The sequence below is a fragment of the Lontra canadensis genome, unplaced genomic scaffold, assembly GCF_010015895.1.
Source record: "Lontra canadensis isolate GAN:19392208 unplaced genomic scaffold, GSC_riverotter_1.0 scaffold41, whole genome shotgun sequence".
Classification (NCBI taxonomy): Eukaryota; Metazoa; Chordata; class Mammalia; order Carnivora; family Mustelidae; genus Lontra; species Lontra canadensis.
The window spans coordinates 6,211,911-6,238,540 of NW_022631035.1; the positions used below are offsets into that span (position 1 = coordinate 6,211,911).

At 47.8% G+C, this 26,630-nt stretch overlaps 2 protein-coding genes across 3 annotated transcripts in view; one reads left to right on the forward strand and one right to left on the reverse strand.

The window, feature by feature from the left end:
* Positions 1-26,630, reverse strand: part of RAB37 (RAB37, member RAS oncogene family) — a 56,270-nt gene that overhangs the window by 14,475 nt on the left and 15,165 nt on the right. The window lies entirely within an intron of this gene.
* CD300LF (CD300 molecule like family member f) lies at positions 7,599-23,093 on the forward strand. The gene is made up of 7 exons (XM_032870686.1): positions 7,599-7,833; positions 16,047-16,376; positions 17,747-17,852; positions 19,800-19,912; positions 20,929-20,951; positions 21,254-21,409; positions 21,892-23,093. The coding sequence occupies exons 1-7, from the start codon at positions 7,791-7,793 to the stop codon at positions 22,081-22,083; spliced, it is 963 nt and encodes a 320-aa protein (XP_032726577.1). The 5' UTR covers positions 7,599-7,790; the 3' UTR covers positions 22,084-23,093.

A 26,630-nucleotide genomic window follows, 5' to 3' on the forward strand; every position in this document is an offset into this window, starting at 1 on the left:
TCTTTTCAAAAAGATTTTTAAAATGATTTTATTTATTTATTTATTTATTTGACGGAGAGAGAGAGAGAGAGAGAGAGAGAGAGAGAATGAGAGACAGAACATAAGCAGGGAGAGTGAGAGAGGGAGAAGCAGACTCACTGCTGAGCAGGGAGCCTGATGTGGGACTTGATCCCAGGACCCTGGGATCATGACCTGGGCCAAAGGCAGACACTTAATGACTGAGCCACCCAGGTGCCCCTCTTCTCAAATTTTTATTTAAATTCTAGTTAGTTAACATATAGTGGATTTTGGTTTCAGGAGTAGAATTTAGTGATTCATCACATATGTATAACACAGAAATGCACTCCTTAATACCCATGACACACCTAGCTCATCCTCTACCCTCCTCCCTCCATAAACCTCAGTTTGTTCTCTATTATTAAGAGTATCTTATGGTTTGCTTCTCTCTCTCTCTTTCCTTCCCATATGTTCATCTGTTTTGTTTCTTAAATTCCACATTTGCGTAAAAACATGGTATTTGTCTTTCTCTAACTGACTTATTTACTTAGCACAATATACTCTAGCTCCATCCATGTTATTGCAAATAGCAAGATTTCATTCTTTAAAAAAATATTTATTTATTTGAGAGAGAGAGAGCAAGCATGTTGAGCATAAGTGTGGGGAGGGGCAGAGGGAGAAGATCTTCAAGCAGACTTCCTGTTGAGCATGGAGTCTGCCGCAGGGCTCCATCTCACGACCCATGAGATCATGAACTGAGCTGAAACCAAGAGTTGGACCTTAACTGACTGAGCCACCCAGGCACCTCAAGATTTCTTTCTTTTTGATGGCTGAGTAGTATTCCATTGTGCGTGTACATATGTACACACACACACACACACACACACACACCCTGTATCTTCTTTACCCATGCATCAGTTGATGGACATTTGGGGTCTCTCCACAGATTGGCTATTGTTGATAATACTGCTAGAAACATTGGGGTGCATGTACCCCTTCAAATCTGTATTTTTGTATCCTTTGGGTAAATACCTAGTAGTGCAATTGTTGGGCCTAGGGTAGCCCTATTTTTAACTTTTTGAGGAACCTCCATACTGTTCTCCACAGTGGCTGCACCGGTTTGCATTCCCACCAACAGTGCAAGAGGGTTCCCCTTTCTCCATGTCTTTGCCAACATCTGTTGTTTACTGAGTTGTTAATTTTAGCCATTCTGACAGTGTGAGGTGATGTCTCATTGTAGTTTAGATTTTCATTTCCCTGATGATGAGTGATGTTGAACATCTTCTCATGTGTCTGTTAGCCACCTGGATATCTTCTTTAGAAAAATGTCTGTTCATGTGTTCTGTTCATTTCTTAACTGGATTTCTTTTTTTTTTCTTTTTTTTTTTCCCTGGGTGTTGAGTTTGATAAGTTCTTTGTATCCTCTAGGTTTTCTATTGACCCTTGCTAAAACCAGGGCCTGACATTAAATTGTTTGTTAGCAAACACCTCTTAATGGGAACGGGGCTAATGTTGCCTCAGCACCCTGCTTTCCTGTGACTTCGTGGTTCAGGGGGAACATTTAGAAAGGCTAGGTGAACGGGGTAGTTACCATGGCTCCAAAAATGGCTCTGAGTGACTTTCTTTTTTTTCTTTTTTCTTTTTTTTCTTTTTTAAAGATTTTATTTATTTGACAGAGATCACAAGTAGGCAGAGAGGCAGGCAGAGTGAGAGGTGGGTAGCAGGCTCACCGCCAAGCAGAGAGCCCGATGTGGGGCTCGATGCCAGGACCCTGGGATCATGACCTGAGCTGAAGGCAGAGGCTTTAACCCACTGAGCCACCCAGGCGCACCTCTGAGTGACTTTCTTAACAGGACAAATTCAGATGAGTAGATCTGACTGCACAGAAATAATGACAGAACATACCAAAATCAAATGAAAAATGACAGAGAGGAAATATTTGCGAGACAGACAAAGGGTTAATATATATATAGTAATAGAAAGAGCTCTCAAAAGATTATCTCAATAGGAAAGTGAACAAAGAATACAAACAGGTATATTTTGTGTGTGTGTATAAATGTGGTTAGTTCTATATGTCAACTTGGCTAGGCGGTAGCACTTAGTTAATTAAGCACTAGTTTATCTGTTGCTATGAAGGTATATTAGGGGTGTATAGATTATACATAATAGATATTATTATAGATTTACAATCAGTTGACTTGTAAGTCTTCAATAACCTGGGTGAGCCTCGTTCAATTAATTGAAGGAAGTGAGAGCAAAACTGAGGTTTCCCTGAGGAAGAAGGAATTTTGTTCAATATTGCAGCATCAGCTTGTGCCTGAGAATTTCCAGTCTGCCAGTCTGCCCTGCAGATTTTGGACTTGCCAGGTTCCCAGAGTCAATTCCTTGAACGAAATCTCTCCTTATATATTTTATACTGGCACTGTTTCTCTGATACATTATAACACCTAATGCTTTGATAAAAGTATGATAATGGTCAATATTGGTTGAGGTTTGGGAAAATAGGTGCTCCTACATGCACCATTGGTGAGAGGATACATTGGGGCATTTTGTTTTTAAGATTTTATTTATTAGAGAGAGAGAGAGAGAGGGAGAGAGAGCAAGCACAAGCAGGGCTATGGGCAGAGGGAGAGGAAGAGGGAGAAGCAGGTTCCCCACTGAGCAGGGAGCCCACTGCGGGCTTGATCCCAGGACCCTGACATCATGACCCGAACTTAAGGCAGACATTTAACTGACGGAGCCACCCAGGCACCCCACTGGGGCATTTTGAAGAACAATTGACAATGTCTATCAAAGTTACAAATGCAAATTCTTTTGACTCAACAGTTCTATGGTTTTACTTGCAAAATTTCACCAAGATGTGTGTACAAGGATGTTCATGGTAGCATGTGTAAGAGCAAATAATTCAGCAACTGGGGCTGCTTAAATAAACTGTAGAATATCCATGAGATGAAATGCTGTGGAACCCATAGAAAAATGAGCTAGGGGCACCTGGCTGGCTCAGTCCATGGAGCATGCAACTCTTGATCTCAGGGTCATGAGTTCAAGCCCCACGTTGGGTGTAGAGATTATTTAAAAAAAAAGAAAAGAATGAGGTAGATTTGTATGTGCTGTTTGGGAAAAATGATAATCATGGAGTAAAAGAAGGGGCAGAGAGGTATGCTTGTGTGCTGACTTATGTTGACTTCACTTGGGTGTATATACTGATTATGCATAAACTTTTTTTTCAGGGAGGCAGCAGAGGCTGACTGTGACTACCTTTGAGGTTCTGGGAATGAAGAGAAGACTTTCATTTGTTGCTTTATCTCTCACTATTCTTCCTCCCTCCTTTCCTCCCTTCCTCCCTCCCTCCCTTCCCTCCTTCCATCCTTCCTTCTCCCCATCTTCTCCAAAACGTTGCTTGCATTACCTTAAAAAAAAAAAAAGTGCTAGCTGGGAGTATTTGAGAGTGGGCATCATGGGCCATGTTTTCTTTTTGTACTTTTCTGTATTAAAAATCCCTAATAAGTGTAATAAACTAGTTGACGAAGTAAACTCATGAGTGATCCTTTGCTTAAATGGGAATAAATAGCATTTCCACAGAAAAGAGCGAAACACTGGTTTTTGGGGACACATACATATATTAAACAGTGGTTGTCTCTGCATGGGGGGGATCGGGAGTGATTTAAAATGGATTATTTATGTTCATTTATATTCCATTCTCCTTTGGTAATGAACACACATTCCTTTGTAATTCAGAAATATGCCTATATATGGGGCACTTGAGTGTCTCAGTGGGGTAAGCCTCTGCCTTCGGCTTGGGTCATGATCTCAGGGTCCTGGGATTGAGCCCCTCATTGGGCTCTCTGCTCAGCAGGGAGCCTGCTTCCCCCGCCTCTGTCTGCCTACTTGTGATCTCTCTCTCTGTGTCAAAATAAATAAATAAATAAATAAATAAAATCTAAAAAAAAAAAAGAAATATGTCTATATATGTGCTGGGGAGGCATGCCATGCTGGGTAACTCAGGTAAAAGCAAAGAGGAAGGCCAATGTCTAGCCTAACTGTTGCTGAACAAGTGCTTAATTTTATTTCTTCCAAATAAACCCAGCCCACTAAACAGTGCTTAAGAAAAGATCAGGTCCTCTGTGCAGAGGGAGCCTGAATAGCCCCAATTTCACTTTGTCGATTTCAGCGAGTGTTACCTTAGATACTGTAGGGGTAGGATGCAAAGCAGCTCACACCCTGTCCTGAAAACCACAGAGCTCTTTCACCTTGTCCTTCCAGAGGGTTAACCCACACTTTGGAGACCTGTGTTTTTCTCAAAAACACACTTTGCGTCTGCCCGAGTGCCTGGATAAGAACTTGGTTGGGACCCAGTTTCCCATTCCATAGACTGCGGATAGATCTGGAAAGGGTTAAGGTTAGTGTTATCAGTGACTTGCTTTTCAAAACCAATTGCCAGTTCATGACAACATGACATTCTTTCACTTTGGGGGAACCTGTTTTAGAAATAGCCAGTGGAGTGGATACTTGGCTGACAGCCATCTCAAGGATGTGCTGTCTTATTAACTCTTGGCTGTCAGGTTCCCTCTTCATTGCGAGCACTGAACAGGACCAAAGGGCAGCTGGCTTCTGTCTCAGCCTCTCTAGCCAGAGGCAGGATGGTAGGCTTTATGAGCCAGACCCAGGGTTGAATCCTGGCTTTGCCAATTACTAGCATGTGACTTTGGACGAGTTACTTGCTCTCTAAGCCTAGATTTCTTTGGATGAAAAATGGGAATAACATTGCCTCTCCTGTATATTTGTAGTGAGGATTTCATGTGAAAACTATGTAAAATATGGAGCGTAGCATGCAGTGGGTAGAAAAGATGATGTGTGGTTGGGTCCAAGCAGACTGAGTTCAGGATGGTTGCTGAGAACAGCTGTGGTTTATGACGGAGCTTTACAGGGCCAGGAGAAGAACGACAATGCAGTGAAAACAATTCATTTGTGTATTCATTTTCCAACAATTATTTATTGAGCATCTCCTATGTGCCAGAGGTGGTGGTAGCCACTGGGGATACAGCCCTCATGGATCTTCTAATCCCGAGGGGGAGAGATCCCACAAAACCAGCCCTTGTTCCCCAAAACCAGAACAAGACCTCCTTCCCCCATGAATAGATCAAGCTCTGAAAATATGGCAGTTTGCAAGTCCAAAGTGACCAAGAGAAGTAGCTTGAACAAGTCTCTGCTCCTTGTAACCAGGAGAACCCAATGCATGATACACATGCATACACACAACGTGTATGCACACAAACCACTATGGCACACACAGTGCACACACACATATACACACACATAACACATCCATGTGTGCACACATCGCTCTAGCAGTAAAACACACACAGTATACACAGCTCCCACACATGCTTACATGCAAACACGAACGTACCACACATGTTCGTCCATGCATGCACACATCTCCACAAGCACTCATACCCACACATGAGCATGTGTGCGTCTATGCACACACACATACACAGGTGTTTTAGGGCAGGGGCACCTCAGATGAGCCATCCAGTCTTTTCTTTCACAGATGGAGACACGGGAGCCCAGGGCGGGAGCTGACTTGGGCAGAAGTCAATGGCCAAGCCTCCACTAGGTTTTTGAGGATGCAGGACCCACAGAACAGCCTGACTTTCCTATAGTGCCCAGAGGCACTTGTTCCAAGGTTCTGTCTTGCCACCATTCAGAGACCCTCAGATAATACTGTTCTTGACCCAAAAGGGAATCCTCCTTGTATTACAGGATTTTTATTCCCACAGTGCCCACGGTTCTTGGTCACGCTGCTGGAAGAGTGAAGAGGTAGACCAGAGGGAGAGTGGTGGGCGGCGAGGCGGAGTTTATTGAGTGAGAGGACAAAGCTCCCGGAGAGGGAGGGGACCCGAGAGGGTTGCTGTTCTGGCGTTCAAATCTTGGGATTGTGCTCAGCTCTTCCACAGATGTATCTTGGGCATCCTGACTGTGGGTCCCTGTGAATCAGGGCTCTGATCAGGCACCCATCTACCTACTGGCTTATTGTTCACGTGTCGGTCTTTTGGGCAGACGTCTGGAGATGGGCTGCCTCAACTTGTGATCGTGACCAATGATTTAAGGTTAATTGTTTTGTTTCAGGATGTTTTTTGCAAAAGTGACTCCTGCAGAGAGGCTGGGACAGGATGCCATGGTGGTCCTGTCTAAGCTGTAAGACAGGATGCTGGAACGGTTTCGTCTTAGCTGTCCTATTTTCTTGTGGGGACACTGGCCCTGACTGCCTAATTGTCCATCTAACTCCTAACACTTAGGTAAGCTGGGCCCAGGAGCAGAGGGCTGGGCCCCAGGCAGGATTTTGAGCTGCTCAGATGCTTGTCATTCCTTCCCGCCTCTGCGCATGAAAGGAAAGTTTACCCACAACTCTCAAAACATCTGACCCCTTGGTTTTCAGGGATGTCCCAGCTTGCTTAACTCCTAGGTCATTTTCCCGAGCCAAATAGTGTCCTTGTAATCAGAGGCTGATGTCTCTCAGCATAACTGTGCAGTTATGGGCTTGTTGAGAGTGGGGATGGAGGGCTGACCGTTGGCCAATCGTTGACCTTACTTTATGGTCTGGATATATGTAAGTGGAAGGCTGTCTCTGGCCACATCCTGGAAAAGCTTGGCTGATCAGCCGTTGTGGTTTTGTGTGTGTGCAAATAGGCTGCTTGCACACCCACTCATTCCTGATCAGGATGTAAGGGGCTTATGTCCCTCGTTGGGACTCACTTGCTTCTCAAGATGTCACAGGGTATGTGTGTGACACTTAGCAAAAGTGGCTCCAGAGGCAAAATATGAGAAAGGGCCCTACATGTCCTGTCTTCTATGCTCCACCCCGGGGCTTGCTGGGGTCCTGATGGGAGGGATGGGGGATGGGCACAAAGTTGGCAGAAAGAAGGAGTAAGACGGGCAAAGCTGGAGCTGACCTTCTTCCTACTTCCGTAAGTAGTTATTATAAGGTGAGAAGTGAGGAGCGAGGGGGTAGTTGCCATGAGCAAGGAGCAGCTTTCTTCAGAAAGGAGGCTCTGGTCTAACTGGCAAGTTTCTGGAGGATTCCGGCCGGTATCAATATCCACAGGCTCTTACTTGGTGGTCTGGGGCACAGCAGTGAGAGTTTCCAGTAAGTTCTGAGGACAGAGGCCCCTCTTGCCCATCGGACCAGTAGGTCCCTGCTCACATATCCCTACTCTTTGAGCGTCTTTCTTTGTTGTCTGGTGTTTGATACTCTCTTCCTCCTCATTCCACTCTGGTCTAGAATCTCTCCTCTGGCTTTTGGGCTTTGTCCCAAGCTCCCCCGCAGCCACTCTCCTGGCCTTTGGACTCCCAAGGCTACACCCTGACATCCCCTGTGGCTAGTATTGTGTCCTTCAACCTCGGCTCTGCAAGACCTCTGTGATGGAGCTGGCATCCCTCTGTCCAGTCTTCCCACCAGAGGATAAGGACTGAGTAAGAGCCAGCCCCACTACCTGGGTCTGTGTCTGCAAATTTCCCCAAGGCCTAGAAGGAGTGGCAAAGTCCTCTTTTTAGACACTCCTTCGTGGCTGCGGACAGGAGGGCATTTCTCAAAAGCTTATTCATGATCACCGAGACTCGTTGCATTGCCTGTTGCCTTGAGATTTCACTCCTTCCTCTTTTTTGCTTATTCACCAGTGGGAAGCGGCCAAAGGAGGAAGTGCCAGAGTGGGGAGAGCAGAAGGGTGGAAGATGCCGGGGCTGAGTCAGAGTTGACTGGCTCCACCAAGGGGGGCTTGTGCGAAGAGAGAATGTACCTGCTGCTGTCCTTCCTCTCCCTCTTCCAGCTCGTAGGTGAGTGGGGCCTGGGTCTGTACTGAGAAGAGCTGCTGGGGCAGGATGAAGTGGCTGGTGGAGGGAGGAGGGGGCCCAGCAGCGGGTCCTGCTGGGAAGCAGGCTGTGTTTCTAAGCAGTTTCTCCAAGTAGTGAGTCTGTGTGTCGGCCACCCCATTCCTCACCCCGCACAGGGTGTAATTCCTGACCACCCAGGGGTCGACTGTTCCGAAGGGACTTGGACTAAGGGGCCCCCCTGGTGTAGGAGAAGCAGAGGAGCCCTGGTTGCTCGGGAGAGCTGGTGAACACTTGCTCCTGCACTGTCGCCTTCGAGAATGTCTTATGAGGAAGTGAGTATGGAGGTGGCTTTGGAGGAAGGAAAGCTGGGAGTTTGCCAGACAGGGAGGAAGACGTGGTTCTAGGCACTTGGGGTAGAAGGAAGTAGTAGAAGTTGCTGAGGGGCTAAGATAGGGATGGTGGCGGAAGGAAACTGTCAGTGGATGGATACCACTTGGATTAAAAATTAAGGGATTTTCTTGACCTTGAAATGCTGGAGGGCCACAGGGCTCAGTTTTGGGCTTTTCTTTCTAGAGCTCTAAAGCCATTCCCTGATTGATCTCCTCTCCTCTCTTGGCTTAAATACTACCTCTATACAGTTGATGCCTGATGTTGTATCATTAGCCTGGACATCACCCTGGACCCCATAATCTTTTAGTCAAGTGCCCACTCAACTCTCCACTAAGATATTGACATTTCGGATGTGACTTCAGCATATCATCCCCCCTCAAATTCCTTTCTCTCCCATCTTTGTGTTTAGCAACTCCATCTTTTCTAGGTACTCAAGCAAAACCTGGGGGGCATTCATCTCTCATATCCCACAATGATCCTTGGGAAATGCAAGCCAGATGCTGTCCTTCCTCTGGCCAAAACCCTCTAATGACTTCCTATCCTACTCAGGGTAGAAACACAGAGTCCTTACAGAAGCTAAAAGGTTTACCACCTGGTTCTCTCACCTCATCACCTTCCCGATCGCCTCTTCTACTCTGCTCTCTTGGGTCAACCCACTGCAGCCAGAATGGCCTCTTAGATGGTCTTTGAACATGTTAGGTACACTTCTGCCTCAGGGCCTTTGCACTTGCCGCTCTCTGCCCCAAACGCTCTTCTTCATATAGCCACATGTTCCAGTCCCTCATATCCTGCATGTCTTTGATTTTTACTCAGGCCTTCATTGATAAGAAACTTCATTGAAATAGCAGTTCCCTTGCATTATTTTTCTCTACTGTCTGACTCCTCCCTTCTCCCACGTTGAGAGAACATAAGCCTTAGGAAGGCAGGAATTTTTGCTCCTACAAACATACCAGGTATAAATTAGACAAATAGCGAGTATTAGTTGAGTGAGTGAATGTATCTCATGGAGAGGGAAAAGAATATGATTGCCGTACTCCTCAACTTTCTTTTTCATAGAACTGAACACTAGGGATGGAACTAGAGGGTATTATGCTTAGTGAAATAAGTCAATCAGAGAAAGACAACTATCATATGATCTCCCTGATATGAGGAAGTTGAGATGCAACATGGGATGTTTAGGGGGCAGGAAAAGAATAAATGAAACAAGATGGGATCGGGAGGGAGACAAACCATAAGAGACTCTTAATGTCACAAAACAAGCTGAGGGTTGCTGGGGGAGGTGGGCGTGGAGAGGGGGGTGGGGATATGGACATTGCAGAGGGCATGTGCTATTGTGAGTGCTGTGAATTGTGTAAGCCTGATGATTCACAGACCTGTACCCCTGGGGCTAATAATACATTATATGTTAATTAAAAAAAAAAGAACTGAACACTAGGGACTCTTGCCATTAATTACAGAGGACATGCATTGCCTGTGAGCATGTAAAATGGTGCAGCTGCTTTGGAAAACAGTTTGACATTCCTCAAAATGTTAAACACATGATCCGGCCGTTCGACTCCTAGGTGTATACCCAAGAGAACTGAAAACATATGCTCATGTAAAAACTTGTATGCAGGGGTGCCTGGGTGGCTCAGTCAGTTAAGCCACTGCCTTCGGCTCAGGTCATGATCCCAGGGTCCTGGAATTGAGTCCCACATCAGGCTCCTTGCTCAGCAGGGAGCCTGCTTTTCTCTCTGCCTCTGCCTGCCTGTGCACGCTCTCTCTCTCTGACAATTAAATAAATAAATAAAATCTTAAAAAAAAAACTTGTATGCAAACGTTCATGGCAACATTATTCATAATCGTTAAAAACTGGAAACAACCTAAATGTACATCAGCTGATGGATGAACAAATAAAATGTAGCATACCGGGTGCGTGGTTGGCTCAGTGGGTTAAACCTCTGCCTTTGGCTCAGGTCATGATCTCAGGGTCCTGGGATGGAGCCCCGCATCAGACTCTCTGCTCAGCAGGAAACCTGCTTCCCCCTCTCTCTCTGCCTGCCTCTCTGCCTACTTGCGATCTCTCTGTCAAATAAACAAATAAAATCTTTTTTTTTAGAAATGCAGCATATCCATTCAAGGGAACATTATTCAGCCATAAAAACAAATGAATGCTGACACACGCTGCAACACAGACCAACCTGGGAAATATTATGCTGAGCGGAAGGATCCAGACACAAGAGCCCCTCTATTGTACCATTCCACACCTACGAAATATCCGTAATAGCTAAATTCACAGAAATGGAAAGTACATTTAGTGGTTGCCAGGAGCTGGGTGGAAGGAATAAGGGAGAGTGAATGCTAATGAGTAAGGGGTTTCTTTTTGGGGTGATAGAAAGGAATTCGGTGTAGTGATGGTTGCGAATTTTGTGAATGACCAGGAAACGCCGAGCTGTACGTTATAAAAGGGTGAATTTTATGGTAAGGGAATCGTATGTCAGCACGAACATCATCATGGAGCAGAGGGGAGAGTCAGCGGCAGTAGACTTCTCCTGGTAGAAAAATCTCTGGGTAACATTTGGCGTTGTGGGGATCTGAGGCTCTGGAAGCAGGTGTTCGTGGCAAGTGGACGGTCCTTTCTGTGGTCGAATTTGATCATTCATTCCATCGGTTAGAGAAATGATAATACCTCCAAGAAGTGGTAGGTGCTGTGAGGAGAGCTGAGCTCGGGGACCTGACATTTTGAGCCTCAGGGGACACAGGGAAGGGGGTGGCACTGTTGATGGAGGGGGGCTACTGCAAGGAGCCTCTGGGAGGAGATGTCTGAGCAGGGGCCTGGGGGATGAGAAGGAGCAGGCACTTAGGATCGCAGGCAGACTTTTGGACACGGGCGTCAGCGAGCACAAAGGCTCTGATAGGGGCACGAGCCTGCTGACCTGACCCTGAGCGGGCCTGAGAGATGGACGGGCCGTGTGGCTTCTTCACGTGCTTCAGAGCAGCCCGGAGGGGCAGATTGGGAGGATATCACTGTGTCTGGGGGGAAAGTCTTAGGGGAGGAAAGTGATGTGTCCAGGACCACAAGGGTTGTAAAGGCAAAGCTGGGGATGGGTTGTGGGGATGGAGAAGCCGATTCAGGGCGAGCCGTTACCCCTAAATCAGCAGGGCAGTGAATGCACATAAAGGACTGCTTCTTTCCCCCCCCGACATCTGGAAACAGGGGAAGTTGGTGAGCAGATGTGAGAATAAGGCTGGTGTGTGTGCGCACGTGCGCGTGTATGGGTGTGACTGAGGCAGAGTGGAAATGTCAGTTGGAAGCCAGCAGGCACAGCTGTGTGCTCAGCAGGAACCTGGTCTGTGCTGTGAACCTGTGCCCCCTCACCAGCGGCTCAGGGAACTTACCATAACAAGACGCCCATTTACCCTGCACGGCTTCTCACTCTAAAGAGTTCCTTGTTTCCAAGCTATACAAGAAACAAATACCAGCCAGAGCTTTACAGCCTTCATTTTTTGTGAGAAAGGAAGAGATTTGTGGCCGGTATTTTCAGAGGAATATTAGTTGCTTTGTCCACATTTGGCTTCACCCTAAGTGGTGGTAGATGTGGACAAGACCCACATGTGCCGGCCTGGAGTGGACACTGGCTGACGTCCTGTGCCATGCTGGAGTTGGGGGTCCATCCTGTGCCTCCCTGACGGTGAGCCCGTAAACTCCCCCTGAGGCTCATCTTCTTCCTCAACTAGGGTTACTCCCGATCCACTAGTCTGGAAATAACCATGCCTGCTGGGGGTGCTGCTCCTTGGGGCTCAGGGCTGCCAGTTTGTTTATCTGAGAGAGAGAGTGAGAGAGAGAGGGCACACGAGCAGGGGGAGCAGCAGACAGAGGGAGAAGCAGACTCCCTGCCGAGCAGGCAGCCGGACGTGGGGGCTCAATCCCAGGACTCTAAGATCATGACTTGAGCCAAAGGCAGACGCTTCACCGACGGAGCCCCCCAGACGCCCCATCAGGGCTGCCTCTGGTGTCAGGACGGTTCAGACAGCAGGGTAGTGCTCTGCCGAGGTTGGTGGGGAGTGGGTCCCCGGACAGACGTTTCCAGGAAGCGAGTGGAGCAGACGGTTCAGGAGTCAGGCCCAACGTCAGCGCTCAGATGAGATGGGCTAATGTCACCTTAGGAGTTTTCTAAGGCTGCCAGGACAAATGACTACACACCCAGTGGCTTAAAACAACATAAATTTATAATGTTACAGTCTGGAAGTCAGAGTCTTAAAGGATCACCAGGGCTGCGTTCCTTCCGGTAGCTTTGGGGGAGAATCAGATTCCTTGACTTTTCATGGCCCAGAGGTTACTGCGTCCTTGGCATGTGGCCCCACCTGACCTTCAATGTCCCCTCTCCTTCTCTGACTCTGACCCTCCTGCCTCCCTCTGATAAGGTCCTTGGCCCCGCCCCATGCTCCTGGATTATCTCTCCATCTCAAAATCCTTAATTTAGTCACATCTGCAAAGTCGCATTTGATTGTGTGAGCTGCTTTACAGTATTTTATAGGTTCTGGGGGATTAGGATGTAGACATCCTTAGGAAGCCATTATTCTGCTCACCATGCCACGAAACAGCCCTGTCCAGGCATTATTTCCACCCCCCACCCCGCCCCATCATTTTGAAAGTAGTAAATGCTCATTGTTGATACTTAGGAAAGTACAGAAAAAATGAAGAGTCAGGAAAAATAAAAAATTCTATATCCCTAGCCCAAGGCAACCTGATGTTCATTTAATATTTTTACTGGTTTCCTTTTAATCTATTCTTCTATGCATATTTTTAAAAAAACATTTTGTTTATTTGTTTGACAGAGAGAGAGAGAGACTGCAAGAGAGGGAACACAAGCAGGGGGAGTGGGAGAGGGAGAAGCAGGCTTCTCACCGAGCAGGGATCCCAATGTGGGGCTTGATCCCAGAACCCTGGGATCATGACCCGAGACGAAAGCAGACGCTTAATGACTGAGCCACTCAGGCGCCCCATCTTCAATGCATATTTTAAAAATTAGTTGAGACTGTGCTGTATATGATGTTTAAATAAAGTATTTTCACCTCATAGGATTTTCCACATAATTAACAATATTTCTAAGCGTAATTAACAGTGTCTGCATTATATTTTGTTGTTTACTTATTATCCTAATTGATGGATGTTAACCTTGTTTAGTTTTGCTCCTTAAATAATTATGTAATGAGGGGCGCCTGGGTGGCTCAGTGGGTTAAAGCCTCTGCCTTCGGCTCAGGTCATGATCTCGGGGTCCTGGGATCAAGCCCCACATCGGGCTCTCTGCTCAGCAGGAAACCTGCTTCCCCCTCTCTCTGCCTGCCTCTCTGCCTACTTGTGATCTCTGTCTCTCTAATAAATAAATAAAATCTTAAAAAACAAAAACAAAAAACAAACCATTTAAATAATTATGTAATGAATCTTGGTGCATATGTTCTTATTAGCTTCTCTGATTATTTCCTGAGGACCAAATCCTAGACATATAATCACTGGAGCAAAAGGCATGATTATTTTGATACATAATTGCCCCATTGCCTTCGGTAATGGTTGAATGGTTACATCCCTAACAGCAGCTTCTCCTCTTGTCCATGTCACGTCACCCATGTCAGCAATATAGTAGTCACAAAAACTTAAGTTTGCTTCATATGTGAAAATGACATCACTTTAAAATGTTTTCATTTGCTAGATTGTTTAAATGGAACACTTCCAATTTTATCAACCACCTGAATTTTCTCTTTGTGCCTTTTCTTTTCTTGCCCCTTACCAACTTTCTAAATGGAGTCTTTTTTTCTTTTTTACTTTTATTTTATTTTTTTCAGTGTTCCAAGATTCATTGTTTATGCACCACACCCAGTGCTCCATGCAATACATGCCCTCCTTAACCTAAATGGAGTCTTTTTTTAAAAAAGATTTTTATTTATTTATTTGACAGAGAGAGAAAGATCACAAATAGACAGAAGAGCAGGCAGAGAGAGAGGGGTAAGCAGGCTCCCAGCTGAGCAGAGAGCCCCATGTGGGGATCGATCCCAGGACCCTGAGATCATGACCTGAGCTGAAGGCAGAGACTTAACCCACTGAGCCACCCAGGCACCCCGAAAGTGCTACCTTTCATTCAGAGATATTATAAAGGCTCACTTCTATGTCCCTCTAGTTTAAGAAGTGATTTGCTATTTTATGTTGGCCTTCTTTATCTTCTTGCATTTACCTAAGTGGAGCATGGCGAGAGGTGACAGGATCCAGCCACGCTTGTGGGAAACCCTTCCCCTCCCCATTTACCGTTTTAAGTGTCCTATGGTATGCTATACTCCAGAGAACTGAAACCTATCTCCATGCAAATACCAGTAGTACATACATGTTCACAGCGGCATTATTCGACATAGTCAAAAAGGGAAATTAATCCAAATAGCTTCCACTGACGAATGGGTAAACAAAATGTCCCTGTCCTTACCCTGGAACAAAGTGCCCACACACACTACAATGGGGATGAACTTAAAAGACATTCTGCTGAGTGAATGAAGCCAGATACAAAAGGCCACACATTGTATGACTATGTGGTCATGAAATGTAGATTTCAGAATAAAGAAATCTACAGACAGGACATAGGTTATGGTGGGGGTGAATCAGGCACAGGGTTTCTTCTGAGGTAACAAAAACATTCTGGAATTAGAGGTGATGGCTGTACAACTCTCTGAATATCCCAAGAACCCCAGATAGATGCTTTAAAATTAAGAGTAAAATTCATGATACATGATTTATATCTCAATTTTTAAAATGGACAAAAGTAAATTCTTAGCCTTAAACACACCTTAGTTCATTTTAGAAAGGAAGGAAATTATCACTGCCTTTAACTGAGCAACTTGGAAGAAGGCAAGGAGTGATCTCGCAGAAAGAAGAGGAATAAAATCACACATGTGACAAATTAATAACTTAGGAAATAAGAACAATAAAAACTAATCTCAAAAGTGGTTTAATGCAGGAAAAAACAAGAAGGAGGTTAGGAGAAACAGAAGGGGGATACCCTGCAGTGAGTGTAATCCACACAACTCACAGACCTCATGTGGTCTGAACGTGTAATAATAACAGATATGGACATTTTAATTATAAAAGGATACTTTCTAAATGGAGGACTTTATGCTAATACATACTCCATGAAAGAGGTTAACTTTCTGGGAAAAACAAACCAAAATAAAAGAACGGATTCAAGAACCATCAAAGTCCTTGAATAGTCAATATTCAGGGGAAAACAATTTCCCGTAATCAAAGTGTATGTCCCAATCATGAATTTGCCAGAGAGTTTTGTAGATAATTCTTAGGATTCTAAAGACACAGAAATTCCTTTGCTCTGTTTATGTGCTGGTCACCAGTGTTTTCAAGTTGAGAGGTTCCACACAAAATCCAGATTCCTGGCTACTCTAGAAAAATGAAAAGGTCTGAAACCACAGAGCCTACATCTTGCACGAGGACAATGGGCCGAAGTGGACTGGGGCCACGCCTTCGCTTGGGTCATTTGCTTCCAGATGACGTTGACCACAGGGAGGGGGAGGGGTGGATTATCGAAAGCTGTCCTTGCTCCGTGGGGACATTCTTGTTTCTCTGAGATGTAGAGTTGTGCTTTCCATGGTGGAAATCAGTTGTGATTTCCACGGTGGCTTTGACCCAGTGGAGTTTTGAAGGACAAAGTGGAAGGACTTGTGGAAGGTGTATTCCCTCCTTGACTGTCACTCAACTCATCAGGCATTTGGGTTTACTGGGGCTACTTGTGAGCCTCTGCCCTCAGTGGGTGGGGTGGGATATGACAGGCACATGGGTTTGTATTTTCCAGGCTCAGCTGACATCACGGGTCCAGCAGCAGTCAGAGGCCCAGTTGGGGGCCGACTGACCGTGCAGTGTCGCTATGGACACGAGTGGGAGACCTACCATAAGTGGTGGTGTCGAGGAGCCGTGTGGAGTCACTGCCGTATCCTCGTTCATACTGACGGATCACAGCGGGAAGCGAAGGGTGACCGACTGTCCATCAAGGACGATTGGAAATTGCACACGTTCACGGTGACCATGGAGAAGCTCAGGTGGAATGATACAGACACTTACTGGTGTGGGATTGAAAGGACTGGAGTTGACCTTGGGGTCATAGTTAAAGTGGCCATTGACCCAGGTAAGAGTTTGTGTATGAGTGTGGCTGGCTCCCTTCAGGGTCTTCTTTGTCCTGGTCGCTGAGTTTCCTTTCTAATAACTTAGTGTCACTCAGAGTGAACTGTCACACAGGGGAGTTGAGTCCTGAGTACTCCCAGAACCCCGACTGACCCCATGGGTTGGGAGACACAGGGCTTCTCTTAGATGCCCTCATGGCTCCCAGCACCTCGTGCAGGATGGGATCCAGCCTTTCTGGGCAGGTGTTTCGCTGCACAGCGCCGCACCTGCATCCATTGTCCATAGAGGTCAAGGTGATGGTCGCAGTTTCAGTCTGTGGACCAAAGGGATCTTCTTCTATGTGACCCAGAGACCCCAGTTCTTGCCAGTGCTTTCCTGGACCTCTGGTGCCTGCGTGTCCCTGCTTGTTCTGGAGTTTGGGGCCGGGACTTGAGAGCAACTATTCCCACCTCCTCCTGTTCCATACCCAGGCCGAGAGGGAAGAGGGCCAGCACAGTCAGGGTACTGTGGTTGATTCCTGAGGTCCGAAAAGGCAACCCCATTCAAAGGGCTGCATTTCTGGTGCCTGAAATCTCATTACAAGCCATATACACATCTGGGCTTAATGATGTTCTCTTCCTCAGTACTTCTAGAATGCAGACACTCCTGGGAAGTACAGCTCAGAGGTCCCACTGCCTTGGTTTGAATGAGTTGGTCTGTTGGGCTCTGCTTCTCTGACCTCTGGACAGGAAGCACCAGATCACAGGGACCTGTGGCAAGGGGACAGCGCAGAGTCCACAGAGCCCCACCCTACCTGAACCTGCGAGGCGTGTGACCGTCGCAAAGCACAGCACATTCACTGTCTTATTGAATCTGGAAAATGTTCCTGAGAAGTGATTCTCCTCCCCATAGAAGCTTAATAACTTGCCCAAACAAAGGCAAAGGACATTTTGAGTTTGTTTAGGGGTGGTCCTGACCTTAGAAGTCACAGATCTTGGGAGTGTTAGCCACCGGGCCAGCACCCCCTTCTGCTTCTGTCCTTTCTGGATAAATGACACTGGGGGAGACCTTGGCAGAGGCCTTGTCATGGGCAGTGGGAGGGTTTTAAGTCCAGCTCAACTCCAGCTGCCTTTGCCCTGAGGTAACATTAGGCCCCCTCTGACCCTTCCAGGGCCTGCTCGATATCCTCCCTGGACCTGTACTCAGCCCTTCCTGCCTCTGAGGCTGAGTCTCCTAGTGGCCAGGGAGATAGGAGCAGTCCAGGCTATAGGCTCTTCCCATGGCCCAGCTCTAGGCTCCCCATGCTCCCCCACCCGCTGGCAGGCTCAAAGCCATGTGCAGGGCTGCGGGCAGGTTAGCAGGCTGAACAGTGTATAATTTGGTCTGTATGCCTAGCACCAACTACAGTACCAACCTCCATCACCCCCTCAATCACCATGTCCACTGGGCCAGCAGACACCAAAGGCCCCCTGACTGCGACCGGCTACCACTCCAGTGACAGGTAAGCCAGCTCCAGTGCATTGTTTCCGGTGGTCTATTTGGCCCAAATTCTTCCAGTTGCGGGGGTGGGGGGGGAGGAACACTTCGTAGTCCCAGGTGCCAGCCAGCCAGAGCTTGTCCCTAGACCCTTTGCCTCCTTTGAGAGGGTGAGGAGGACAGGGCGAGCCTTCTTACTTGCTATCAGGCCCCACAGTGTCCTTGGAGCCCCCCAGATCCTTCCTCCTGGAGCCCAGTATGGTTTGTAGACGTGTTGATGTATTCATTCTTCTGTCTCATTTTTACTGAGTTAACTTCTCCATGGCCAGCCCCTTGTTGAGCTCTGGAGGCATAGACAAGGAGCTTCTCCCCAGGAGCTCAGACTGCAGGGTGGGAGAACGATGAGCAGGCAGTCAATGCAGATGGCATGGCCCACATGTGTGTGTGTCGGGGGCACCAGCATCGTGGGGCCACAGGGATGGCTCTTGGTCCACATACCAGGAGAACAGGAAGGGCTCGGGGACATCCTGTTTCCCCTAATTACCATTCTGGCAAGAGCGGCAGTACTGACGTTTGCCCCATCTCGAGAACACCTGCCAGCTCACAGAGGGCTTTTCTGTCCAGTGTCTCTTAATTCTTGGACCTGCTTCATGAGGACAAGCAGGCAGATACAACTGCCCATTTTATAGAGGAAGAAATTGAGTCTCTCTCATGCTCCTTAGCACTCTGCCCAGCCAGTTCAGCTGAAGTGGCTTTTTGGAAGCTGAGAGACCTCTTTCTGTCTCCTCCTTGGCCCTCTTGACTTTGTCTAGAACTGCTGTGATCTCCTTTTGATGGACCTTCTTGTAGAATCTGGATGGGAGGTCCCCAGTTATTCTATCCCCACCCAGGACCCCTGCTCTTCCACTCTCCCATTTGCCCTCTGTTTCAAAAGTTTCTTTTTACTAACCTGCTTTCAATAAGCAATAGTTAAGGAGCTTCCTCTTTTTATGAATCAAAGCTGTATTTTTGGATCTTTGATCAGCGTGAGATGGTTTCATTCATTCATTCAACAAATAATTATCGAGCTCTCGCTCATGCCCTCACTGTCTTGGGGAGTATGAGAGGATACTAGGACCAACAGAATGATCAAGCTGTCTGCACTCCAGATACTTACAGTGGAGAGATAATTCAGGTGCCAGATAGAGTTACTTAATTCATTGACTGATGAGTTTATTCTACAAACACTGTGGCTAGTGATGAACAAGAGATAGCCTTTGCATTAGACTCAGACTCAAGCTGCCTTAACAAAGCATCACATCCCAGGCCACTTCAAGGACAGGCGTTTATTTACACACAGTCTGGAGACCAGAAGCTGAGATCAAGGTGTCAGCACGGTTGGCTCCTTCTTGGGGCTTAAAGGGAGAAAGTGGTCGCTGCTGGCCATCCTTGGGGCTCCTTGACTTGTGCCACCGTGACCCCAGTTTCTGCCTCTCTTGTCACATGGCCTTCCTCCTTCGTGTATCTGTGTGTGGCTACCTTCCCTCTTGTGAGGACACCATCCATCGGATTAGGACCCCTCCCCATCCAGTAGGACCTGTCTTAACTTGATTCCATCTGCAAAGATCTTATTTCCAAATAGGTCACCTTCACAGGTTCTGAATGAACCTGAATTGTGGGGGTGGGGGACACTCCTTAATCCAGTACAGCAGGGGCAAGTGTAGAAGCAGAGAGACCTTTTCACACCCTGTTGCCATACAATTTCAGTTAGGTGTCTAGACCCAAAGAAAACTTGTGGAACCCTCCTCTCCTTTAAAAAAAAAAGATTTTTTTTTTAACCATCTCTGAGAGAACCCAGGAATGGGGTTCCCAAGCTAGAAACCCCAGGCTTGCAGGTCAAAAGGTGTGTGGCCCTCCTTGCTACCAGGTGGCTGGGGTGCGGCCCAGAGCAGGAGGTGGGGCGGGGTGCATGGTGTTATTTTATTGTTTCCAGCTCTAACTCCATGAAGCTCAGCATCCTGATTCCCCTCACCGTGGCTGTGTTGCTGCTTCTCCTGGTGGTCGCCTCATTCTTGGCTTTGTGGAAGATGAGGCAACAGAAGGAAGGTGATCAGATACGGCTGACGCTGCGTAGGGGCTGGAGTGTGGGTCTAAGTGTGGGGCGGAGGGATGGCTCTGCTTCCACATCCTCATGGAAAATGTAACCCCCTCCTCAGAACTCACCAGGGACTCAGCTCTTTTGGGGTGCTCTCCAGTACCCCTCCCCCGCCACAGCCTGGGGACTCTTGTAGCCAAAGGGGAGGGGGCTCATTCTTGCTCATCACGCCTCCTCCCCAGTGTATGTCTGAGACCTAGGTTTTAAGTACTTTCTGTGCTTCTCAATATCTAGGCCTTTGAAACAAAAAACCAGAGCTAGAACTTATTTAATTAAGTTGGCTCTAAAATTGGGGAGGGGGATGGGCAGAGAGAACCAGGAACCACAGGCACTTGAAAGCTGGTTCATAAGATGCTGACCCAGCTTGTGAACCCCACTCAGGGGGCAGCCTGGAGGGGACACTTGTGTTCTAGGACTGGCCAGGCACCAGTGATGCAAGGAGGGACGGGCTCAGCTGCCCAGCAGCCCTCAGCCTACTGGAGGACTAACTGGAATTAGTGGGACAAAGGCGATGAGATAGATATAAATCAAACACCATGGAAATGGGGAGGGAGGGAGGCAGCTCCTGGGCAGCTGGGAAGGCAGGTGTGACTTTGAGTTGACTCCCTAATGACCAGCCCAGTAGGGAAATGCAGGCATTCCAGGGAGGGAAGTCAGTCTGAGCCTGCAGTTGAGCAGAAAGAAACTTAACCCCAGGGGTGCCCATTGGTGGCAGGGCCACCGAATCAGCTGATCGCCCTTCTGTGATGTGGGGGAGGTGGGCGAGGTCTCCTTGTTTCTCAGGTGGGTGAAATGAAATGAAAAAAGTGTGTCATCTGGGGAGTCCGAATTAGAACCAGGTTTCATCTCTCTGAGCCTGGAACCTAATTCACTTTTTTTTTCCTCCCAGATTTCTCTTCCCCAGACCTGGGGGAGTCCTCAGAGTCTAGGGATGGGCTTTCTAATTCTGATTGTTTTTGTCTTTTAGCTGCTGGGGTATCCCCAGAGCAGGTAAGAGAGTCCCCGAGGTCAGACCAGAGACCCCAGACAGCTCCTTTTTCTCCATCTTCATTTTCCTTCTCCCAGAAGCACTGAGGTCCAAATATATCACACAAACTATGTGTCCAAGTGTCTGTGTGCTCACGGCCCAGCTGCAGGGCCTGGGAGGATGGGCGGGGGTGGACTCTGGAAACAGCCAAAAGGGGGCAGGTGTAGGGGTTTCAGAGGAAGCTGGGAGAGGGGGACAAAGGGAAGCACACTTTGTCTTCACTCTGTGACCCTGCGGGAAAGAGGACCTGGGCTTTCTCTCCAAGGTGGTCCAGCCCCTGGAAGGGGAAGGGGACATCTGCTATGTAAACCTGGCCCTGCAGTCAACCAGCACCTCCCACAAGTCCTCCCAGAAGAATGGCTGCACAAAGCCCTCCTCCTCTGGCCAGGATGACCAGCCGGAAGTGGAATATGTCACCATGGTGTGTTCTTGGTGGGGCTGCTGTGGGGCTTGGAGCCAGATCTGCCATTGTCTTCGCTTTGAGGGTTGGCTTTCTCCTGCCCACGGAGGCACAGAGGAGGAGGGGTGGGTGCTGGGCCAAGCCACAGCCACTGAAAGACTTGCCTGGGCAACTCCTCCAGGCTTTGGGCTTTTGGGAGGGTCCCCCTTTGGTCTCAGCACTGTGGGCCCTGAGTCCCAGTAGACACGGCCCTTGTAATGGCAGCAGGGACCTGGGCCGGCCTGGAATTCCCTGTGAAGGATGCTGCCCTCACATGGAGGGGAGGGAGGGTCTCCTGCTGGGGCTGGACTCAGGGAGCTGGTGGAGCGAAGGGGGCGGGAGCTGGAGGGTGTGGGCGTAGCCTTCCCTGAAGGCTCTGATCTCCTACCTCATCCAAGGCCTCCTCCTTCGATAGGCAAAGCCTCTCGCCGGCCTCTCTGACCCCTTGGGCTTCTTCATTACAGGCCGCCCTCCCGAAGGAGGAGATCCCCTATGCGGATCTTTCTTGGGAGCTTTTGAATCAGGACGCAACCTATTGCAACATGAGCTTCCACGTTGCCCACGTTCCCAGCAGGAGCCACGAGGAATCCATGGAATACAGCAGCATCAGGAGATCTAAGCCTGGGCTCCAGGCGCCCCTCGCCCACCCCACATAAGGCCTGTGAGCCTGTTCCTGCTCTGTCTGCTTCCTGCCCCCAGTCGCTTCACGGGGACCAACGGGTGACTGAAGCCTAGGCCTGGTCTCAGGGGGCTTTCGGGAGGGAGCTGGCTTTTCTCCCATACAGTTTGGGTGGGGGTTGGGGATATATGCTCTGCAGCTGCCAAGGGAGTAATAATGATAATGATTATAATAATAATTAACCTTTATTTATTGTTTACCATATGTGGTGAGGTGAATAATGGCCCCCAAAGTTACCTGCGTCCCAATCTCCAGAACCTGTGAATATGGCAGAAGGAGTCACGTGGATGTATGACGTCAGGGATTTTGAGATGGGGGGAGTATCCTGGATTCTCCAGTGGGGCCCTAAATGTAATCGCCAGGGTCCTTGTAAGGAGACAAGGCCACAAGAGGAGATGGCAGCCAATGATAGAGGCAGAGGCTGGAGTGATGTGGCCGGAAAAGACAAGTGATGGAGTGTCTAGAAGGAACCAGCCCTGCCAACACCCTGACTTTAGTGCAGTGAAACAGATTTTGACCTGCTGGCCTCCAGGACTGTAGGAGAATAAACTGATGTGGTGTTAATGAAGCCAGTAAACGTGTGGTCGTCTGTTACGGCGTCAAGAGGAAGCAGACACGTTGTGTTGCAGGCTCCTTCCCTAAATGCTCTATCCCCAGTAACCAGCTCAATCCTCGCAACAACCCCATGAGGGCGTCTTAATTATTGCCCCCATTTGACAGATGAAGCATCAAGGTTTGGAAAGGTTCAGTGACGTACCAAGTTTTATCGCTCGGAAGCAGATGAGTGGAAATTTGAACTTGGGCATCTGGGCTCTCGAGTCCGGTGTCTGGGCCACTGTCCTGCACGACATGTCTAAGGAAGAGGGGGTCTGTGGGCTACTTATGCAGGGATCATTAATGGGTATTTACAGGGTGCCAGGCTTACCACCTCTGTTCTAGAGTCCTGGCAGCCTGCCCTCCAGAGTATGTCCCGAATCCCAGAGTGGTGGCATGGCTCGCCGTCTCTGTGGTTACCAGCTAAGTCCAAGCAACCAGCCAGTCCCCTGCCTGCTGCCCCTCTTTTTTTTTTCGGCCCCAGAGACCATTCTCCTTCCAGCATTCCAGAATGATCTTTTTAAGGCACAGACAAGTCACTTGTGGCATATCACCTTCAGATGGGTTCTTCTGCAGCCCAGGACATCCCTGGGGATGCACGGGTCCCTGCCCGCCCCTATGACCCCAGCTCTAGCCACTCTCTTTTTGAAAAGATGAAGCTTAAGAAAAAAAAAAAAAAAGAAAAATGAAGCTTTCTCTTTTCTCAGGGCATTGACACTTGCTGGTTCTTCTTTCTGGAATGTTCTCCCCACAGATGTGTGACCAGTTAGCTTCCTTTTATCATCACATCTTTTTTTTTTTTTTAAAAGATTTTATTTATTTATTTGACAGACAGAGATCACAAGTAAGCAGAGAGGCAGGCAGAGAGAGAGGAGGAAGCAGGCTCCCTGCTGAGCAGAGAGCCCGATGCGGGGCTCGATCCCAGGACCCTGGGATCATGACCTGAGCCGAAGGCAGAGGCTTTAACCCACTGAGCCACCCAGGCGCCCCTTATCATCACATCTTAACTCAAATGTCCCCTCCCAGAGTAGACTTCCCTGACCACCCTCATGGCAGTAGCTCCTGCTACCACCTCCAGTTTCTCTCTGTCCTGTTGCCCTGCTTTACTTCCTTCATAGCAGGCCCAGCTTTATGAACTTGTTTATTGGAACGTGGGTTTATTGTTTCCCCCTCTCCACGAGGCTGTAGGTTGCCTGAAGGCGAGGACTTAGTCTCATTCACTGCTGTATTCCCCGTGCCTAGATTTAAGGTCTTGTACGCTGTGGATTCTTGAATGTTTTTATGTTGCCTTGAATGAATAAATAATTCGAGAGTCCAGGCATGGGAACACAGGGAAGCTTTCAGGAGTAGGGACACCTGTGTCTGTCATTCTAGGAAAAGGGTCCTGGGCCACCTGGACAACCTAAGGAATTTCAGCATCAAACTTCCAGAAACACAAAGTGGAGAGATTTCTTTCTCCTTTCCTAAAGCCAGGAGAGACAGAAAGGGCCATGATTCCTCCTGACTGGAGGACAAAGGTCTATCACTTCACTTAGGGCTCTTCTGGTAGGGACTGGGATGAAGCATTGGGGAAAGGAGTCATGGCTTGGGAAGAAAGGATGAGCTAGCCTTGGGCTACACGCAGGTGCCCCAGCAGGTACAGGGGCGGTAATCATGTTTATGGGTGGCTGTTAGTGTGTCCTGGGATTGCCCGACTTCTCACAGCTATGGACATCCCAGGTGGTCTGGGGGAGGTGGCCTTGGTGGATGTCCATCCCAGCATGAGCTGTTCTCTGCTCCTGCTCCCACTCCCTGAAAAATGATTCCTTAGAACCCCAAGCGCTCTACCATCCTGGGGAAATTTGCAAAGCCTAGGCAAACTTAATATTATCGTGCTGGTCATTTAAGCTGGTTGGGTCGGTGAGACTGTTTTGATCCAGAGTAAGAAGTGGCTTCAGAAAGGTCTTTAAGTGAAAAAGCTCAAAGCAGAGCAAGACTAGAGTGAGTTGAAGTATACAAATAATAAAAAGCCTTGGGGGGCACCTGGGTGGCTCAGTGGGTTAAGCCTCTACCTTCAGCTCAGGTCATGATCTCAGGGTCCTGGGATCGAGCCCCACATGGGGCTCTCTGCTCAGCAGGGAGCCTGCTTCCCCCCTCCCCTGCCTGCCTCTATGCCTACTTGTGATCTCTCTCTCTGTGTCAAATAGATAAATAAAATCTTACAAAAAAAAAAAAAAGAAAGAAAACCTTGGGCCAGTGCATCGTGTGCCGTTTTAGCTATCGTGCATAAAATAGTTTATTGCTGAGTTTTTAAGCAGCCAGCACCAAACAGAACCTGTAAGTACATGGTTATTCTGGATAGTAAGGAATTTTTCTTTCCTGGCAATCTATCACAGACACTAGTGGAAATTAGTGCCTTGACAGTTCTGATGTAGGTCTAGAAAAACAGGGAAGACAAGAATTTAGCTCATTTTGGTTTGGTTGGAAGAATCTGGTTGATTCTGCCTTTATCTCAGCGGTGGATATGGGCTGGAGATGGAAGGTTCTGGCAGCCTAGCTGAACTGAGGAAAGGTGAATCCACTTAGAAAGAAAGATCCACTCTGATCACTTTTGATTGCCTTGTTCAAGCTTCCAAAAGATGTCTGCTGGCTGTATCACTGGAGATAATGTCTTTATCCAAAATGCCAGCCACCTGGGTTAGTGGCTGTCCGAAAAGGGACCTTTTCATGTCTTGAGAGGTGGGGTGCTCATGATGTTTGTGAAAGCTGTCTGGTCCCTTCTACACTCTGCAGCTGGACTGAGCAGACTTCTGACTGGTGGTCCTCATGGGAAGCATTTGGGTTCTTTGGGTCTGGGTCATGACTGTAGGGATCCACCCTGCTTCCAGCCCAGTTTGTTCAAGCTTGAACTGAAATTTAGAGAGTGCTGGCGAGGAAGTAGTCAGGGCCAGGGGAAGGGAGGCAAACTCACACAAGCAAGCTGTTTGAAAGGAAACTGTTTCATAATGTTTATAGATTGGTATCTTGGTGTGGTCTCAGTCATATCCGGCCACTCAGTAAAGATTTTGCTAAGACAGGTTGTAAGTGCCAGACTAGCACCTTGACTGTAAGAATGAGGAAGTTCAGATATGGTTCCTCTGGTCTGAGTGAGAGTGGCAAGGGCGATTTTGCTGTATCGTTTCTAGGAAAGCACATTCTGTTCAGACGAATTCCAAGATATTTAACAACTCAGCTCTGACTGAATGCCTAATTATTTATAGCCTGTCTAAAGTTGCTGGGGTTTCCCTCATTGTTTTTAAAATTATTAATATTTAAAGATCTCATTTACGAAAATTGTAGGGTTGGGCAGTCTCCTTTCAACAACGTAGCATAGTATTGGCTTCAAGAAGATGGAGACTTCTCTCCCCCCACCCCACGCCTCCCCAAAATTTTATTTATTTATTTGACAGAGAGAGAAGGAGCAAGACAGCACAAGCAGGGGTAGGGGCAGGCAGAGGGAGAAGCGGGCTCTCCGCTGAGCTGAGAGCCCAGTCAGGGGGCAGAACCTGCAATCATGACCTAAACCCAAAGGCAGATCCTTAACTGACTGAGCTACCCAGGTGCCCCAAAGATGGAGCCTTCTTGAGAATTAGTGGAGGGAGAGAAATATACTGAGCCAGTAATCTCAAGATACATGATTAAGATAAATGTTGCACTGAAGTGAGACTGATAACCTATCTTCCCTTGACACCTTGGAAATAGAGTTCATAGCCACTTAGCCTTGAGAAGGCCAGACTGCTGGAATCAGTTGATATCCTGTACCAATATTTTTTTAGATTGGGAGGGATTGCTATTGGGGTCAGCCTTTTCTTTTACCAAGTAGGTGTATTCTTTTCCAATGTAAATGGAACTGAGAATTGGTCAGATCATTGAAAAAATTGCTGAAATGAGGGCACTGTAAAAGAAGTATGT

Excerpts from the sequence above, each read along its gene's own strand:
- CD300LF (XM_032870686.1), top strand. The coding sequence starts at position 7,791 with ATGTACCTGCTGCTGTCCTTCCTCTCCCTCTTCCAGCTCGTAG. Across the intron at positions 17,853-19,799 it reads GGCTACCACTCCAGTGACAG|CTCTAACTCCATGAAGCTCA; the intron begins GTAAGCCAGCTC and ends TATTGTTTCCAG. Across the intron at positions 21,410-21,891 it reads AAGTGGAATATGTCACCATG|GCCGCCCTCCCGAAGGAGGA; the intron begins GTGTGTTCTTGG and ends TCTTCATTACAG.